The sequence below is a fragment of the Periplaneta americana genome, chromosome 5 (genome assembly GCF_040183065.1).
Source record: "Periplaneta americana isolate PAMFEO1 chromosome 5, P.americana_PAMFEO1_priV1, whole genome shotgun sequence".
NCBI lineage: Eukaryota > Metazoa > Arthropoda > Insecta > Blattodea > Blattidae > Periplaneta > Periplaneta americana.
In genome coordinates, this window is record NC_091121.1 from 63,163,912 (window position 1) to 63,184,420 (window position 20,509).

General features: G+C 35.2%; 1 protein-coding gene across 2 annotated transcripts in view; it reads left to right on the forward strand.

Annotated features, from left to right (window-relative positions):
- The first annotated feature begins 4,844 nt into the window (after positions 1 to 4,844).
- The window catches only part of Rme-8 (receptor mediated endocytosis 8), a 68,684-nt gene continuing 53,019 nt past the window's right edge, over positions 4,845 to 20,509 (forward strand). For both annotated transcript variants that reach the window (XM_069825877.1, XM_069825878.1), the window contains exons 1-6: positions 4,845 to 5,017; positions 5,411 to 5,487; positions 11,935 to 12,205; positions 15,940 to 16,140; positions 16,219 to 16,361; positions 18,868 to 19,122. In XM_069825877.1, the coding sequence (XP_069681978.1) occupies positions 5,414 to 5,487; positions 11,935 to 12,205; positions 15,940 to 16,140; positions 16,219 to 16,361; positions 18,868 to 19,122 (944 nt within the window). In that variant the 5' untranslated portion in view covers positions 4,845 to 5,017; positions 5,411 to 5,413. The remainder of the gene's footprint in view (positions 5,018 to 5,410; positions 5,488 to 11,934; positions 12,206 to 15,939; positions 16,141 to 16,218; positions 16,362 to 18,867; positions 19,123 to 20,509) is intronic.

A 20,509-nucleotide genomic window follows, 5' to 3' on the forward strand; every position in this document is an offset into this window, starting at 1 on the left:
GATATAAACTGATTTCAATGCTTGTAAGTTGTTAGGTTCATCATAGTTGTGTCGAAAAAAATTATTCATTACTGTTAAATAGTTTCGAGGATATTTAAAACAAAATTATTGAAACATAACAGCAAACAGTATGTTCTGCTATTAGTAAATAAATATAATATGGAACTCAGTATACGCCCTTTTTCCGGCGACAGTATGTTTTAGTAGTGTTTTTAATTATTCTGATGTTCTAGGTGTCTAACTTTGCATGAAAATTAATTATGTATGAGAACATCTCGTATTTATTAATAATTTTGTCTTAAAAAGTAAAATAAAATAAATTCAACACAAAAAAATATACATTTACTATAACAAATTAAATAAAAATATTGAATAATTATGCAAGTAGGCCTACAAAATAACATTACATTTTCAGTTTATGGTTTTCTTGTTCTTATATGTTCTTTTCTTGTTCTTATATGTTCTTTTCTTTTTTGTGCATCATCACTATTGTTGCTAGAGTCATCTTCGCCATTGTGTGATGATGTCCTGGCTTCATTCAAAATTGAGTTCAGCCAACTTTGGCCATCTTCATCTAAAAATTGTAACAGTTCTCTTAAGTTCTTCGCCTTGGAGGGTTCCAAAGGCACTGGGTTCATTTGTGTTGGACTCAAAAGTTTCAGCTGCGACACTTCCATTCTCGTCTTTCAAATGTTGAAGGAAACAAAATGATGCCGAGTATGAGATTCAAGCTGAAAATACCCTTGATGTACTGTATTGCATTTGTTTATACTTTTGCATCATGATTGTATGAGAACGATTTAAGTGTGTACCCCCTTTTATCATTGAGGATTCACCAGTTTATTCTGAATTGTTGTTAATCGTTTCTCTAAAATTTGCAATAGAATCAATAGAAAGTTTCGACACACATTAATTTTTTCACCCCCATTATAGAAAACACTATATTTCCACAAATTATCCCTATTCTTGAATGATTGCAGTTTCTTAGTTTTTAGATTCACTCTTTCAAGGCAAGAAGTAATAAAACGATGTTGTTCTAATTTCGAACCCATGTCGCAAAAGAGTTTGAAAATAGACAATTGATCGTCCTTTGAAATTTCGTCTGTACAGATTTTCATATATCATGTTCTTACTGGTGTAATGACTTCTTTTCCATTTCCTTGTCTGTACAAGTTGTGTATGATTCGTCACTGTTTCTATTTATTTTCCTTTCTTCGGTTTTCTATTTAGTTTTGTTCACAAGCTTCTTTTTCGCCATATGTTCGGTCATGATTCACTGCTGCAACTGACAACCTGAAGTAGGTTTAAACATCGAATATTAGCCTACTACAGTACGGCTTGCAACAGCATGTGACTGCCGCTGTAGTAGGTGCATTCACTTGTTCAACGTAAATATTATGTAACATTGTGTCCTGTGTTACGTATTGAAGCTAGACTTGCGAAAATTTGCTACAGTGTACTATATGCATTCAAATATATAATCCCTTGATCGTCGGAAAACAGGCGTATAAGGATATACGCTGTTATTCGGGTGATGTCCTCAATTGTTCTCCTTCAATAAAACGTTTTCACATGTGATAAATTAAGGTTTCTAAGGTTGCTGTCAAAATTGAGGTTCTGTCATTAATGATGTCTTTACGGTAACTCTCATACCTTCCATTATTTAAATGTGAATAATTATCATTATTACTAAGAATATTGACTATATTATGTAAAACTTTATTTTGTAGAAGTATGTTGTGTCTGTACCTAAGGACGCTAATGGACCTCTAGTTGTTTCTTCAGATACCATACAGCATTTCTTAGCACAACTATCCAATAGAAGTAATTAAAACTGGTGGAAAAGGATTTGGTAGGAAAGCCATATGAGAAAAAATTATATAATACGCAATGAGCGTGTAGGTTTTTTAATTAAAAAAATAAGCCCAAACAATTGATAATATATCATATTAAAAACTGACCTGAAAACACACACTGCTCTAACTTCTTTTATAACTAGCTAATAATTAATTAATTAAAGCAATATTACAATGGTATCAAACTCGAGTTCTTACGCGTTAATTAAGAAATGAATGGGTTATTTATGAAAGGGCCTAAGTCTTCAATACCGGTACTAAATTGTTAGCAAATTTAAGAAAAACTGCTTACAGGCCAAAATTTTTAAATTAAGGCTGGAATAAAAATTGTATCATAAATTCTACTAAGCATTAAAGTGTGGAACTTAGTCCTCTTCATATCTAAATCGATGTATCTACACCCAAAGAGCAGTATTACATTACAAACTCATTTTCACAAAATTAGCGACTTAGGCCGTTTCATAAATAACCCATTCAAATAAAAGATGTGTTCAGGTATAGGTAATGCAGCCCTCTGTTCAAGTTCTTTACATACTTCCAACTGTGGTGGATATCTTGAGCTATAAAAGAAAAAAGTAGACCTACATATTTACTTGGTAAAAAAAAAAGCCACAAAGGTTATGATTTTGATAGGTGAGTGTGCATGTGTATTGAAACTTGTGTAATAACACTTGAGCAGGAAAATTGTCTCTCGTATTTAGGTATTGTGGTCAGAGCGTTTGCAATATTTTGTTCTTTCATTGCCTTTGAATGAGGCATAAAATACCCCGACTAATGAGACTATCTGAGTGTGTGCATAAGCTATGACATTTCATTAATTTTGAAAAACATCACCACTGAATTTTGCCAACTCATACCGATCTACTTTGCGAGAAGGAACAATTGAATTAATATTTCAGTGTGTCTAATTCTCAACTTCCTTCCATGCTTTCAATCCATGCTTTCAATCACTGATAACCTAATATAACAGAACTTGGAACTTAAATGTTACGAATTATCTTGAAAGAATAACATGATTACTCAAAGTATGGTGCAACAGTGTTGACTTCACGGAAGAAAAGAGTAAATTGAGACTTTTGGTGACAGGCGTGGTTAATAAGTAATCATCAAATCATCAATTATGGGGCAGAAGCATAACGTAAGTATCATTGTTTAGTTTTAATACAACGAATTTTAATGGTAAACAATAAAATAAAAAGGCTAGATGTAATGTTGCATTACTCTGCTCAATTGAAAAGTAAGATTGAAACTAATGCAACTTTAGATTTCTTGTCACCAAATTACTACACATTGTTGTATTTAATTTCATTTTTTAATTTTACATAAATTTTATTTACTGCATAAAACCACCCATAAAGCTAATTCGGCGGACATAGGTCTAAGTATTATCACTCAGATCTTTTTTCCTGATTAATTTTACACATGTGCACTACGTAGAAGTGAAACAAAAATGAAATTTAATCAAAACTCGTTAAATTAAAATACAATCATTGTCGGTGTATGCACAATGATGAGACAGATTGTAAAGTGACTAAAGAAAAGTTGTGGTCCAAGGCTGTGGAGTAACAGTTAGCACATCTGACTGAAACAAGCAGGTCTGGGTTCAAATCCTGGTTGGAACAAGTTACCTAGTTGGGTTTTTCTGAGGTTTTCCCTCAACCAATTGAAGCAGAATTGCTGGGTAAATTTCGGCGTTGGACCTCGGACTCATTTCACTATCATTAATTCACATATCATCATCATTCATACCATAGTCCAAGTTAAATTCAAGGTGTGGCGTGCTGTACACAAGTGTGCGGTCGTTCGGCTACCAAATCATTCACAGAACAGTAGTGGTAGGTACAGTAAGCCTCAGATTGCAGTGCAAGCCTTCGAGTCTCTCCTCCGTACAAGAGAAAAAAAAAGTTGTGAACTAAATATAACATTAATTGAAATAACGAGGAAGCTGGATTAGAATAATTGTTTGGAAGCAAAATGTAGCTGCATTTTCAATGTTTTTATTGAGTGGGTGATAGAAATGGGGGCACAGATTAACTTTGGGTCGGTATCAGTTCCAATTAGCCAACAAGCCCCTTCCTGACACTGCTCATCCCAATAAATCACCATCTCGTTGTTCCCAAATAAATCTTTGAATCTTAATGGATTATAAATAAACTGTTCATTTATAGATTTAATCACTTATTACCTATCGGTACAGTGTAAAATGTTACAAGAAAATGCACGAAATTTATGTTGGACTGTTTCCATTTTGCTTCAGGATTATTTTGGAAATTAAGTATTGGTGTATACTGTATGTAGGTACCTTACAGTACTGCTTTAAAAAAATACAGAACTTCGTAAGATGTTGCTTTTACAATTTAAAAAAATTGGGGACCAAAAATTGAAATAAAATCTCTGTAATCAATTTTCGTTACCAGTAGGCTATATGAAAATTTCTGAGTAACAATAGTGATAATCGGCCTGGGTAGCGTAGTGAGTATAGCGCTGACCTTTTGTGCTCGAGGTTGCGGGTTCGATCCTGACCCAGGTCGATGGCACTTAAGTATGCTTAAGTGCGACAGGCTCATGTCAGTAAATTTACTGACATGTAAAAGAGCTTCTGCAGGACTAAATTCCAGCACACCGGCGACGCTGATATAATCTCGGCAGTTGCGAGTGTCGTTAAATAAACCATAATTTAAATTTAATTTAATTTCTAATTAATCTATATCGAATTTAAAAATTGCGACTTCCACATATTTTCTACAAAATATGTTTTTATCGGATTTTTTTACAATGCAAGTCCTCGTTCGATATGCAGAAATGTAAGCATATGCAGCACTCTTAAAAGAATGCTACAAGCATAGTATACATTAATATTATGCTAATTTTAATTAATTTATTTAGAGCCAACTGTGGTAATAGATATGTATCATGTATATCGTTTCTCTTTCTCTGTCATGCATTGCGTTTTACTTTTGTTTCATTTCATGTTGACATAGGAGGCGTTGAACATGTCGACCGCCAACACGGAACAGCTGACACCGAACACCCCCTTAGTTATAATGGCGGTTTCGCGAGTTGTGTATATGAAATGTACTGTATAGTTGTAAAGACATTATTTATATTATGTTCAAACTTCGCACGGTATTCATTTGATTTTACAACGAATGCCGTAGCCCGTAAGTCCATTAATACTTACTATTAGTACTCTTGAATATGGATTATATCCGCGTGATGCCAGGGCATTTACTGACATTTGACATTTGTATTGCCTAGATCTATTGTCAGTTCGTGAGGCTCATTAACATGTTTTTAGCAAAGTGATCAGTTTCATGAAGTTTTAAATTATGAGAATAAAGGCATGGACTACTTTTGGTAATAATGATATAGGTTCTAATGACAAAATGTTGTGTGGTTCCGGCAATACTCAGATATAGGCCTATTCGATTTTAGTAAAACCTAACAAATGACCACATTTTCAAATATGTTACTGCACTTTAACCCTTGCTTATTGCATTTTAAGCTTTTATGATTTGAAATGTGATTATTAATCGTCATGTTTTGTTTCACAGAAGATGACAATGACTCCATCGAAAGATAATCAAGATGTGGCGTGTTTTCTTGTCACCAAACATTCATGGAAAGGGAAGTAAGTTGATAAAATAGCTTGTATATAATAATCTGAGTTATTCTTTTCATCGAGATAGCACTTGTGTCAGAAGGTTGGGTTTAGTATATGTAGTGAAGTATACCTATGCTTCTGACTTACGCTTAATAGGTATTAAGGGAATAGAGATACAATAGTGTTATTATTCTTGGTATTTTCATTATTTCCTAAATATCATGATGCTTACTGAACGCATTAGAATATTCGTTTAAATAAAGAGTAGATGAAACATATAGTGAAATACGTAATTCAAGAAGACTGTTTACAAGGCCTATCTGAGTTTCTAGGCTTTCACGATAACTGTGATCAGAATTAGGCTTTTGGGTATTTCACCGGTCCTGTAACTTGACATTTCCAACGTTACGGAATTTCATATAGGTTCCATAATCAGCAAAAAGTAAGACCAGAGGTCGCTTACTCAGGCTTGTTATGCCAGACTAATCCAGATGACATAGTGGAATATCCAAAAGCCTAATTCTAGGCTCAGTCGCCCGGAGGAAAAAGAAGTATAAGTAGTCCTACAACATACAGAAATTTTGGTATGGGTCTAACATTCTTCATTCCTTTTCAAATCAAGAGTATTTTAAAACTAATAACCTATTATTTAAGCCCTACTATTTCATGAAAAATCAATAAGAATTCCAAATTGTGATAATTGAAATAGATGTCAAAATTCTAAACACACTTTAAACACTAAAAAAATGGATCCATACAATTAGTGACGAAATTAAAAGAAGAATTAGAAGTGTCAGAGATAAAGAAATTCATTCCCAAATACGAACTTATTAGACAGTATTTTAGTACAATACAAATTAGATTAAAAGAAACAGACTTTCATAAGAAAAACATATCTTCAGATCAAACAAAGACCATTACATTAGAAACTCTCCAGATGAAATTACCGGTACATTAGATAACTTAGCTGGACTCATGTTATATACAGATGGTTCTCTCATAGATTCTGATGAAGGGGTTGGAGCAGTTGGAATTTTCCAATGCTTTTGATTTTATAAATGTGTTTTGAAAAACACGTACACATTTTGATGAAAAGAGAGAAGCTATTTATGTGCACCTACAGAACTTATTAATTTGGCTACAGAAGTGTAAGAATATTGTCATAATTGTCATTCATATTCCAAAGCAGCAATTCAGGCAGTGGAAGGGGGGAGGGGGGGAAGGAAAATATAATGTTACGAAGCAAGAAATTCAGAACTTAATTTGGCTAACTTATAGTTTTACAGTGGATACTGAGTCATTGTAGAATAAGAATTTATGAAAGGGGTTGATATGTTGGCTAATAAATATTCTGAAAACGTACAGAAAGAACAGAAACTATGATGTGAATACATTAAGCGAATAATAAAAAAGTAAACCAACCATAACTTTAATTTCCAAATGCTAGAAGAAGAAATACCGTAAATTCTAGGTGGATCAAATTTTTTAAGGAACCTTACTTACTGGTATCACTGAATGGTTAGACCTTTGGCCTGTCACGCAGGTGGTCTGGGTTCGAGTCCCAGCCAGGCCTGAAATTTTCCATTGAAAAACCATAGTGACACTTGAGACATTCTCCTGTTTCCGCATATTAGGCATCTACAACTCTCTATCAACATTTCTCCATTCTGTTATCATTCCATAGCATTCCCTGAACGCTGGCTGGCAATGCATGGAGAGGGCTGGCTTAGGGATGAGTGGGATTGCCTACTTGAAACCTGGGTACGCAGCTAACCTTAGTGTATATAGTCAGCCGGTGTGGGTTTGGGAATGTGTCTACCTTGAGGGTTAGCACAATAAATCTTGAAACTTCGGAATATGTATGATAAGTCTTTCTTGTGTTAAATTTTAACATACCTTGTTAACATGTTTCGACCTATTTTGGGTCATCTTCAGAACTGGTCGGTGTTGGTGTTGGCGTCTCTTGTTTCCTGTGTGGGTGCGTTCGTAGTGTAGAGTCAAAGAGAGTATGTGTGTTGAGAATATCGTTGGGGTGTGTTTTCGTGTGTCTGTATATTTCATATTGTTCTAGTGTGTTCAATTTCAAAACACATACACTCTTTGACTCTACACTACGAACGCACCCACACAGGAAACAAGAGGCGCCAACACCAACAATGACCAGTTCTGAAGATGACCCAAAATAGGTCGAAACATGTTAACAAGGTACGTTAAAATTTAACACAAGAAAGACTTATCATACATATTCCGAAGTGATACAATGTTAAAAGTTGTGTAATCAAGATGTATATGTAAAATCTTGAAAGTTCACAGTGCTTGGTCATATACTTACTGATAATCCGGAAACTACCCCAAAAATCTGAAAAATCTCCTGTTACTGTCATGAGTGCTTTAATTTATCTTCATAAAATTGTCTTCTATATAACTCAGTAAAGAAGAGAAAATATTTTGATAAATTGTTAAGACTGAAATTATGTGACTATATCATCTGTAAAAATTGGGTAGCAAAGAGGAAAATGTCTTAATTGTTACCGGTAAATGCAAAATATTAGACACACACATATGCACGCAAAATTCTTCATAAATGTTATTCTCTAGATTTTTCGTGTCTAAAAAGTTGAGAGAATGTAAATAACATTTCGAATATGCATTCATTGGCGATTTAAGCAGTAAAGAAAAATATAAGCTGCACCTGTATTTGTTCACAAACGAGGCACATATTCATCTTAATGGGTCGCAACTGTCTAGAGAAGAATGTTCAGAGAAAGCAGAGTGTTTACAGGAAGTGTTTTTACATGATGCAAAAGTGGGAGCATGGTGCATTGTAAGTGCATAAAGAATTATTACCAAATATATTGCACTGGAAGACTTCGTTATTTCAAACTTGTGGGCATCCTATTTCTCGTTTGTTCCCTTCCCCTTTTTCCCTTCATGCACCACTTCTACCAGAGTTTTCCTCATCCATCCTTTTTCCTAGGCTTCTCATTTTTCTGTTAGCATCCACTTCAAGAGGTTGTTTTTTAATCAGCTGTCCGAAGATAGATTTGAACCTCATGAGTGACACCAATACAGCATCATTCATGAAGCAATTAAACCAGGATATAGTGCGGTAGAGTGGCCAATTCCTTTCCCCCCTCCATTGCATAATATATCACTGAGTAGTAACATATTATACTAACTAGACTTCATATGTATATAAATAATTCTTCCTCTAACATACATCGTCTAAGGAAATGCCTGATAATAGGTGTACATATCAACCAGAATATAAGTCAGTAAATAATTTGATCTTTAACCTTCTTGTATTTCAGAAAGAGTTGTAACTTTTAGAATTGGCTTTTTTTTTTTAAATAAACTCGAATTAACTTTAATATACTTGTGTGTCAGACCGGGGTTCGATCCCAAGTGGTGACGGGGTTTTTCTCATTGCCAAACTTCCAGAATGGCTCTGAGGTTCACTCAGCCTCCTATAAAATTGAGTACCGGGTCTTTCCCGGGGGTAAAAGGCAGTCGGAGCGTGGTGCCGAGCACACCACTTCATTCTAGTGCTGAGGTCATGGAAAGCATGGAGCTCTACCTCCATGCCCCCCAAGTGCCTTCATGACATGTAACAGGGATACCTTTACCTTTTTTTTACACTTGTGTGCCAGAAGCTTTGCAATTAGGTACTATATTGTTTGGTATGAACAACAAAATCATCTTAAAAATAATCGATTCTCAGACATTTATTCATTTGTGTTCGAATAGTCACAAATATTAATACTATTTTTGTAGCCTATGCTTATGTTAAAACTTAGAATACAAGATTATTTAGAAGAAGTCTTTGTGTATATTTGTGTATCAGATTGCTTCCACTGTGAATGTATTTCTAGTATCGAAGGTTACTCAACTCTGTGTTTGATTGAGAGGGTGAAGTTTGTGTTTTAAGTAGAGTAAGCAGGGGTAGCACTCAGAATGACGAAATTGGCGCCCCCCTTCCCCCCCAACCTGACTTAAATTTCATGGTCACATAGTATGAAAGTGAAATATGAATACCGTACCATCAATTCGTTGCCTAACTGGAGGAGAGGAGTTACATAGTTATGTCCAGCAGGACAGCACAGTACCACAGATTTAAGAAATTTTAATAAATTAATTGAAGGGTGTAGTATTAGTGTAGTGTGGGAGATTTTAATCTCTTTGCACTGTATCATAGATGTGGAGACATCCAACATATCAAAGCTATGTATTGACGGCATCTTCAAAGAAGATAAGGGAAAGAGAGAACTATCTGCTTGATCCATTATCAAGAGAAGTTCTCCAGGACCAGACTGGGAATTGCACTTGGTGAAAGGTCCAGCTTTGTCTTCCCTCATGGCAGAGCTGATACATAATTCTGAAACGTTTAGAATATTTCTTTGAAAACTAATTGCATACAGTAAAAGACGTAAATACAATATGTGTTTTGGTTATGATTTTTTTAATACATTAGACCTGTCATTTATCCAGATGCACTGCAGCCTTAAGCTTATTGTGCTACCTAAGTTGTTTTAATATCGATTCATTAACTCTGCATCCTTAATTGGGTTATGACAGCTAAGATTACATCAGTTGAACTTCAGTGTGTGCCTCAAAACTGACTTAAAAATTGCCAGTTGTATCTTGAATGTAAAGGAGGTTTTTAGTATCTCATGTGAAGGTAAATTTTGTATTGTATTGTCCTTATACCATCACCTCTGATGATAAGATCTTGTAGAATCTGCATATTTGCTATCCATCATGTACAGTAATTAATATACACTGCTGGCAACTGAGTAACGTGAATTGATTATGAATTGGATACTCTGTATGAGCACTACAGCACACAATTGAAAACTTGAATTAACAAACATCCCAAGTCCAAAATTTACCGAATTTGACTTTTTACCTCACCTGAAATAGACTGTTTTTTTTCATAGGCTACCATCCTGTACAAAAGAATATCCCAAGTCCGAATCTTAGCATGTGTTTTTGAATCATACAAATATTTATTTCAGTACTCTTATATGGCAAGTTTGTCAATTCAGGTCTTCAGTTATTTTTATTATATAGTTGAATTCTTACAGACTCTGCTCGATAACTGATAACAGTTTGTTTATGATTATTAAATGTGTAAAACATTTACAGTAATACTAGGCCTAGATACTAATTGACAAATACTTCAGTTTCGTATCAAATATAATGTACTGTACGTCCTGCAAATATGTTTAGTTGAACTATTATGGAAATCAAATAACAAACAAAAATAATATAAACGGCTTATAAACAATCATTTTAGAAGCAGTAATATCTGTTCATTGTTTATACTTCGCACTGCTGATAACTCAGAAGTATATTTTTAAAAAATTTTAATTTTTTTTTATTTTTTATTTTAGTTGGTTATTTAACGACGCTGTATCAACTACTAGGTTATTTAGCATCGATGAGATTGGTGATAGCGAGATGATATTTGGCGAGATGAGACCGAGGATTCTCCATAGATTACCTTGCATTCTCATTACGGTTGGTGGGGAAAACCTCGGAAAAAACCCAACCAGGTAATCAGCCCAAGCGGGGATCGAACCCGCGCCCGAACGCAACTTCAGGATGGCAGGCAAGCGCCTTAACTGAGCCATGCCGGTGGCTTAAAAAAATATGAGACGAACATTGTTAATGTAATTTTTTCTGCACACTGATAAACTATTAAGTTATTTAAATTAAATAAATAACAACTTCTCTGTGTTAATATTTAAATGGAATTCTAGTCAATTCAGAGAAACCGACTGAGCCACGCCGGTGGCTTAAAAAATATGATATGAACATTGTTAAGGTAATTTTTTTTGCACTTCTTAATTTAACACTGATAAACTATTAAGTTATTTAAATTAAATAAATAACAACTTCACTGTATTAATATTTAAATGGAATTCTAGTCACTTCAGAGGATGATGGAAACTACATTGCAACTAGTCAATCAGGTAAAATAACACCTCACTTTGAGTAATAACACAGTGAAGTTATTTATTTAATTTAAATAACTTAATTTTGTGTGTGTGTGGTGTGTGTGTGTGTGTGTGCGTGCGCGCGCGTGCGTGCGTGCGTGTGTTTTTTTCTTTCATCCTGCCCTCCTCATTGAGGATTCTACAGCATTACAGAGTGGAAAATGGTACTTTCATGCCTGTCATGACTTGATTCAAAATTCATTCCTGTTAGCGAGCTCTTCTTGGTATAAATAAGTGATTTTTTATAACACCTATAATAAAAATGACCTTAAGTATAGAATTTATAATTATGTAAATGTGTCTAACTAATATACTATACTTTTATAAAGTTCTAGATTTTCCTTATTTACAAGTTATTCTAGTTCATATTCACTGATTACTATCCTGTGCTTATATTTAAACATACACTATCTCTATAAAAACATACTACTAATTTGAGGAATTTAAACACGAGTATAATGTTGTCTTTTAACAGATACAAAAGAATATTCTCCATTGGGACTTCAGCCATCACAACCTATAACCCCAGCACTCTGGAGATAACAAACCAATGGTTCTATAATGACTTCCTCAGTGTGACACCAATCTTGAAGGGCACTAGTCAGCAGAACTATGAGTTCAAAATCACGTTTAAAAAGGACAGAAAGAGTGATTCGATGATATTCTCCTCTGAGCATCGATCTGACCTGCTTACAGAGGCACTTCACTTTAAGCCACTGTTTGCTGAGAAAGGAAAAGAAACGCTGGTGAGTAGATTTTACGTTAGCGTTGCATATTTATGTAAACTAGCTATGGATTCTTCTTTTATTGCTTTATGGCTTTTCTTGTTCTGTTTTAATTTTGTTGATTAATAAAGAAAATGTTTGTAATATTCTGTTTTGTTAGTTATAGAGAAAATCGAGCAATGTCTGTTTCCAAGTGTAATATGGTGCATTGTTATTGGAATATCAAACATTTTTTGTGAACATGTAATAATGGAAGAGATCAACTTGTTTGGAATAGTAGTTTCTTCTTTATTTTTTTACATCGGGCAATCTAAATAACCTGAAGCACAAAAGTCTATATTTTTTTTTGGTCTATTGTGGTGTGCCCATATTAAACAGGTAAGCCAGAGAAAAGTATGAACTTGCATAAGTTGATTTAATTTCCTTTAGCAAAACCTCAGGAAGTTTTTTTTTTCCTTCCTACGTCACGTACACATGGAATTATTAGAAATATCCTTGACATATTTCCATGTGATAGTGACCTGGAAGTATAACTGTCACCATATTTAAACCCTGTCTGTTTAGTAGTAGGAAAGATGTACTGAACTCTAGCCGTTGTCCGTAATGACAAACTTTGCTCATTTCATAGCTGGTGCTTTACTACTAAATCAATGAAGATGAGTTCTCTGAGTCTGGCACTTAGAAGAAGGCTGATAAATTACTCTGGTCCAATTGGAAGAATGTGGTCCTCTTTTTCGGCCGAAGAATTTGTAATATCATTGCATTCGAAACCCCCAATGGTACCGGTAACAGTATACCTTAGCAGTACACTTGAGTAAAAGTAAAACTTCCTGCCAATGAAGAATGTTTTTCATCCATCTTCATATAGGCCTATATTAATTATGATACTTCAGTACAAACACTTTCGACAACAATTTACATACTGCTAAAGATACCCCTCTCTCTCACCCCCAAGAACACGTGTACACACAGCACATTCCTTTCCTCATCCACCCATTCAATCAATCAATCAATCAATCAATCAATCAATCAATCAATCATTCATTCATTCATTCATTCATTCAGGTCGTTCAGACACTCACTGAAATCAGTTTGATAGTTATTCACTTGTTTGTTGCCACTCCATTAGGTTACTCAGTTGCTCATTCATTTATTTCACTCACACACTTCCTTGGTTAGTAAATCACTTGTTCATTTAATAATTTATACCCCGTTTGTTATACAGAAGGAAACTTCCCACTATTGGGTTTAAACATTAGGGCGAAATCTTGCCAATTAGTAATAAGAGGGGTTGGGGGTATGCTACCATATGCCTGTTTGATAGGATGTTCCTACAACATGTTAATCTAGGCCTACTTGTAATCTAATTAAGTTCAGTTTTTAAATATGCTATTAGAATAATTACTTTTTATTCAACATGATGGATATTGTGATTGATGTACTGGTGTTGATTTAATTAGTAATTACTTTCTATTTAATAGGTGATAGAGGACATTACATACACTCTGATAACAAGGAAGTCGTGTATCGTGTTCATATGTATTTCCAGAGCAAATATGACAATGCAAGGAATGAAAGACAGTAAATTTCCATTAGTCATGTTTTGAAGAGAACGCTTAAAGTGACGAATGTGTCTAAAATTGCAGTATATAGTTACATGAATCAGTAGAAAAGCTTGAAAGCCCTTCCAGAAAACAAATTCGCGACTCTCCTGCTACAACATTGGACACATTTATTCAGGAAGCTTTCAGACGGACAGTGCTTTCTTTATATAATAAACAGTGGCAGTGCATCTTATGTGTTCAGTGGTTCAGAGAATCCCCAGGAAAAACAATTTAATTGTTTAAATAAATTTATTTATAATTTACACTATCATTCTTTGTTTCTTGCTCATCTTTAATAAGTTTATATGCAGGTCTGATGTATTTTTGTCGTATGAAAGCCTATGAACCGCAGAAGTAGAATACGTACATGCTTGTAAGCTTTCGAGGTTCATTTTCTCCTCTGAACCTCACCGAGCCAGCGTCTGGACTTGTGTGCGGGGCAAGACGCAAGGGTATTTGCTGCAGAGCAAATGTGTGAATGCTCTGGTCCTTGAACCAGTGCAGCTGTACAGTCACGTATCTGTGAGACAGCCAGCATGCTCTGGTAGAAGCGTAAGAAGTTAGCTTCAATCTGTAGCTGAGATCATGCTTTTAGCACGTGTGCTGTGTGTTATTGATTGTTGTATTTATTTGTGATTTCTTACAATCCTTTAAATGTCCATTTAGTTGTTCTTGGTATTTTAGTCTTAATATATTCATCTATGAGTGTGACCAGTGTTCGTTTCCAAAGAAAATGAATAGTGTTCAGTATCTTTTACAAATAAATTTTTCAGTTTTAATCTTGGAAGATAAGTGTAAAATAAAGAAGCTTGGAAGGCTGTTACCTCATCTCGATTTAAAGCAAGCACAGATAAATTATTTTGTTTTCTGTGCCTGCTATTTCCTAAGGGTAAAGATACGAGCTGGATGTGCACTGGTGTATCAAATTTAAGCCATTTGACACAGAAAATTAGAAGCATGAGGAATCTATTGCTCGTAAGAATGCTTGCCAAGATTTATCAGTCCTTGGAAAAATAGAAATTAGGCAACAGCTTAGCTCAGCTTTCAGGCAGAATATTTAAAAACAGAATGATGACATAAGGAAAAATCGCTATGTTCTTTCAAAGACAATTTGATCATTATGGTGATGTTCATTTTAAGGTAATTATCTACCTATTTTAAAGAACTGTCCCGCACTGTGACGTCGCTGTCTAAGGCATCCTGCCTAGGACTCGTGTTATGGAATGCACGCTAGTTCGAGTCCTCATGGGGGAAGAAATTTTCTCATGAAATTTCGGCCAGTGTATGGGACTGGTGCCCACCCAGCATCGTGATGCACTTGGGGAGCTACAATAGGTAGCGAAATCCGGTTGCGAATACCAGCTATAACGGCTGGGGGGATCATCGTGCTAACCACACGATACCTCCATTCTGGTTGAATGATCGTCCACCTCTGCTTCGGCATGTGGGCGTGAGGCCAGCAGCCGGCTGGTCGGTCAAGGCCCTTCACAGGCTGTAGTGCCACAGATTATTATTATTTTAAAGAACTATAGTATTTTTTTTAATTTTTCAGAAATTACATATTGTTTAAAGTTGGAAAACTATGTAATATCATAAAAGTAGTGAACCCTTTGTCATTTTTGGCACGAACCACCACTGATGATAAGGCTTTATATCCAGTTTAGACGATATTTTGCTGGAAGCTTGCAAAATACGAAACACAACATATTAAAATTTCGTGTTACTCACTGCGGAAAGTACTGAAAGCTGTTAGATTCCAGTACAGCAGGAACAAATATTTAATAAAATGTGGCGACTTTGTTGCCCATCGTAACGAATTTTTAAGACAAATGAGAGAATTGGAAAGACATATATTTTTAGATGAAATTATTTTTAGTGTAGTACTATATTTTGCCCTCATATATTCTTTTAGTTGAATTTGTTTTTGTCAACTTAGTTCTGAAGCACCCTGTACAGTAGCCCTACCTCAAAGTGGAAATTTCAGCAGAAAGCTTTCTTCTGTGTGAAAAACAGAGTACTTGCACACAAGAACAGATTCCATTTATGGATTTTCAATGGAATAGTGAATTTCAGATTGTTCCTCATGTAAACAACATCTTTTCCTATGGAGTAATATTGTGTATTATACATAAAATGTTTTAATGTTGACAGAAATATCAAGGGTACAAACATCATTGGTCAGACACGAGGCTACCTATAGTGCTTGAGGTGACAGCATACTCTCTAAACCAGCTGGACGCTGCCACACACACTGTTCTTGCATCCTACTGTTATAAGGACATTGAGGGCATGGCTGAGGTTAAAGATTACCCTGGAGGTTTTGTAGTCGTGTGTGGAGGGTTTGGGAGGATGGTATGTTACAATGATATTATATTTATCATTTGTATGTTTTTGTTTCTTCTGTTGTTTAATAAGACGTGTTCTTTCTAGCACCTGTTCGTATGCGCACATTCCAGTGAAGTTCGGCAGAAAATGATAGACATGGCTGTGACTTGTATAGGGAGTGGCATCAAGGTATTGAAAGAGCCGATAACTTTGGATGAGTTTTCCACACAGCGATTAGGCAAATTCAGGTCAGTAAGACAGTAAGTTTTCTTTTATGATATTCATCCACATGATACTAAAAGTTCTTGTAATAAAAACATTCCTAACATTTCTGTACAAAATTGTGTGTTGAGGTAGAGAGAATTCCTCACCTCATCTCGCCAAGAATTTGTGTAACTTTTGACTTGTTCCACATCTTAAAGCTTCAATACTGATGTAAGATCTATGGAATACAGTGAGTGTAATGAAAAAATGAAAACTGAAATATTTTTACTGATTAAACTGTTACACCTTCTAAACATTCATGTCTCACTACACACAAAAAGTGTATATTTTATCGAACATTAACATCTGTTGGAGTACATATGAACCATATGGTTTGTGATAGTTATGCTAATACAGTATTTGCTTTATCATACGTAATATTTATTATCTGACAAAATACCATACAGTCTGATTGTAGCAAAAGTTGTTCAGAATTTTGTTAAAATAGGGTTATACACAGGAATGTACGTACAAGTACACACAAATAGAAGGATATATACAGAGTGAACCAGAACTCTACCGATAAACTTTCACAGGTTGTTCAGAGATGTTGGCTGAGTTTTTTTATATAAGGAACCTATGGTCTCTGCTGACTTATTACTGAGTAATGTGTTGTTGATGTATTTACTTGTAGCAATGTCGTTTGGACATTGATAAGATGGGTTCTGATAGATTACAAGGAAAAATTAAAAAGTAATCAACTAAGTTCTGAAGTAGGTACTATAATATCATAAATTGTAATACAAAGAATACAAAAATTACATAAGTAATGAAACAAACCTTAGAACAAAATGCATACTTGTTTGCTAAACACTTCACTGTACAGTACACTGTGTACTCTTCACTTTCTTTAAAGCAGCTGTTCAAAAAACCAATCTCTGCAAACTGTAGGCCTACAAATACGCACCATGGACTGTTCTATACGCTCTAGCATCCCAGGCGATTGGTGCACCTCTTCAGCGGCTGCAAGAATTCTTGCAACCAGATTCATCTTAGTGTCGATTGGAGTCTGTAGAGATTATGGCTGTCGACATTTTGAACAACTGCTGCCAAGAAGTCAAAAGGAGAATAACGACAAAGGAAGCTTTTAATAGAAAAAGGAGCATCTTCTGCGGACCCCTGGAGGAAGAACTAAGGAAAAGACCAGTGACGTGCTTTGCGTGGAGTGTAACATTGTATGGGGCATAAACATGGACATTACGACGAAGTGAAGAGAAGCGACTAGAAGTATTTGAAATGTGGATATGGAGGAGGATGGAGCATGTGAAATGGACTGATAGAATAAGAAATGAAGCTGTGTTGGAAAGAGTGAGTGAAGAAAGAATGATGCTGAAAGTGATTAGAAAGAACAAAAGGAATTGGCTAGGTCACTGTTTGAGAAAAAACTGCCTTCTGAAGGATGCACTAGAAGGAAAGGTAAACTGGAGAGAGTTTGGGGCAGAAGAAGATATCAGATGATAGACGACATTAAAATATATGGGTCATATGTGGAAACAAAGAGGAAGGAGGAAAATAGAAAAGACTGGAAAATGCTGGGTTTGCAGTGAAAGACCTACCCTTGGGCAGAACACTATGAATGAATATTTAGAGCAATCTGAACAACCAACCTCATCAAGCTACTATACATAGGTTAAGACATCATTGAACAATGGTGTGTATAGCAGTTTGCTGATCGACCAATAAATTTAAAAAAGAATTATTCCAGTTTGAGGCTTTGTTCAGCAAGATTACTTTCTGCATTTTCCAACAAAATGGGACTAATAGACCTCCCAACAAGAGCTGTCAGGACACCAAGACGAAAGATATAAAAATGGGATTGTCTTGTTCAAAATGAGACATCTGGTCACATTATTTCATACTTTTATAGTTTCTTCAAATCTGTATGTTTGAATACACTGTTAGCATGTTTTTAAAAATTAGTTGTATCTTTAGTGTTTCTTAAATAATTAATTATTGTTTAGTTCAAAGTATGTAATATTTAATACACGTTAATACTTAATACAAACGTCAGATTTTTTTTTTCTTGAAAAGCTCATTTTAGTGAAAATTAAAAGTCTTTTCAACTTAGTTATATACACACACATTCTTATTCCTACACAGGAACTTTAGTTATGGTGACAAAACAGTTTCTTATTTATCCCATACTGTCATTTTTTGCTCCATTTGAAAGGTAAAAAAGACAGAATTTTAATGTATTTTATTCAAAATATATTTGTAATGTTTTAGAGATACTTAAAAATCACATTGAAATCTACCATAATTTTTGTAATTTAACATCATTTATCTACTTTTTTTAACTCCAAAAAATTAAAGATAATATTTTTCTTTTTTTATATATACTGCTACTTGGAAAATATCGACAAGAAGTTACATTATCTTTTCTCACAATTTTTGTGCTTTTTGTCATTATTATGAGTTCATTTGCATTGAATATAGATCCTTAATGCAGTACTTTTTCTTGTAATTAATAAACGAAGTTGGTTGTTTCAGTGGAGATGAACATGTTACATCTGTATCAGAATTCTCCATCCACAAAGTGCATAGTGTCCGTCATAAGGAGCCACAGCGGCGAATATTATGTCTCAGTGACACATGTCTCTTGGAGAGAGACCATCAGACTTACAGTGTATGCACTTTGAGGCCACTAGCTGATATCTTCGCACTCATTAGATGCAAAGAAAATCCACAGCTCTTCAATATAGAATATGTGAATGGGCAAATTCGTACCTACACAGCTACTGACAGGTAACTACTCTTTGTTTAATACAGGACTTTGTAGACTTCGTTAATTATTTCTGTGTAATAATATTTGTTATTTATTCAGTGCAAGGCAAAGGTCACACCTTTGCATTTCTCCTTTCTGCCACGTGCATTTATTCTTGGTCATAGAGCAACGATTTGCGAAAATTGTTTTTAGCATGGTGTGAGGAAAATAGCAAAATAAGAACGAAACATTCACTCACTTTCCTTAAAACAGGTGTCCTCCCAGGTCTGAGGGTCTATTTGCGATATTTCATAAACTACTCCTCCACAATCTGCATTTATAATATGATTATCCTGAAGGGGTAGTTTGGTGATGGAGTATCACCAGTAATTTTTATCCCAATGTACTCTCTTTTTTTTTTTCAAAGCTCTCACCCAATCATAACTTCTCCCCCCATCCACCATGCAAATAGTGTCAGCAGGCCGCAGATCTTGTTTTGAGACCTTACCTGTTCAGGGGTTGTCATGTTGGCATGTGCTGCATGGTGTGCTCCCAATTCAGAAAGTTCTTGGAAACATGGGGATGTTAAGCCTGGTGGCCCCCTTGGTGCTATTCGACAGGAGTAAACTACGTGCCGGCACTGGGTTTCCCCTTCTCTCTTCATCATCGTCCTCATCCATTCCCTACACTACACTTACACGGACAATTACACATACACTCACCCTAGTACACGACATAACTCTTCACAGATACACATCATGCACAGTGTGGCCTGTTGAAGTGGTGTGCAAATTGAAAATGGATTACAGTCCTGCCATCTATCTGCAGTATGCGGAACCCGAATCACGTAAAGTGAAATGGGTAGGCATTAGACACACACACTTCTTTTATTTTCTAACTCTTCATAGTATGTGGATTATGGTACATCCCTTGTTTTGTTTTCCCTTAGTTAAAAATTACACTTACAGGTCATGAGTCTGAGATAATCATAGTCCTCAAGTGGTTATTCTGTACTCAACACGCTGTTTTCTTTCTCCAGTGACAGATACTTGACTCTGTATTATTCACCTAATCATCCCCATTTATGGGTTATGTGCCAAAGCTGTAATTCTTTTGACTGTCATATGTTGTTGCCCTCTGTATAGCATGGAAGGCGAACTACATAGCATCGTATGATGATATGATGAGAATGCTTAATGGAGCAATGTTGGCTTATCTGTAGGGGAAATGGGAGTACTTACTCTGCAAAAATCTATTAATAAGCACTGCCTTTGTCCACCACAAATTCCACTTTGACCTTATAGGATTCGAACCGTCTTACTGTGTGGATGGAAAGCTGATGCTTTAGCTGTTTAGCTAATAGTGCATTGTAATCCAACACTTTGTGAAAGGCCTAGATCATATATGTAACAGATATGTCGGGGTTAT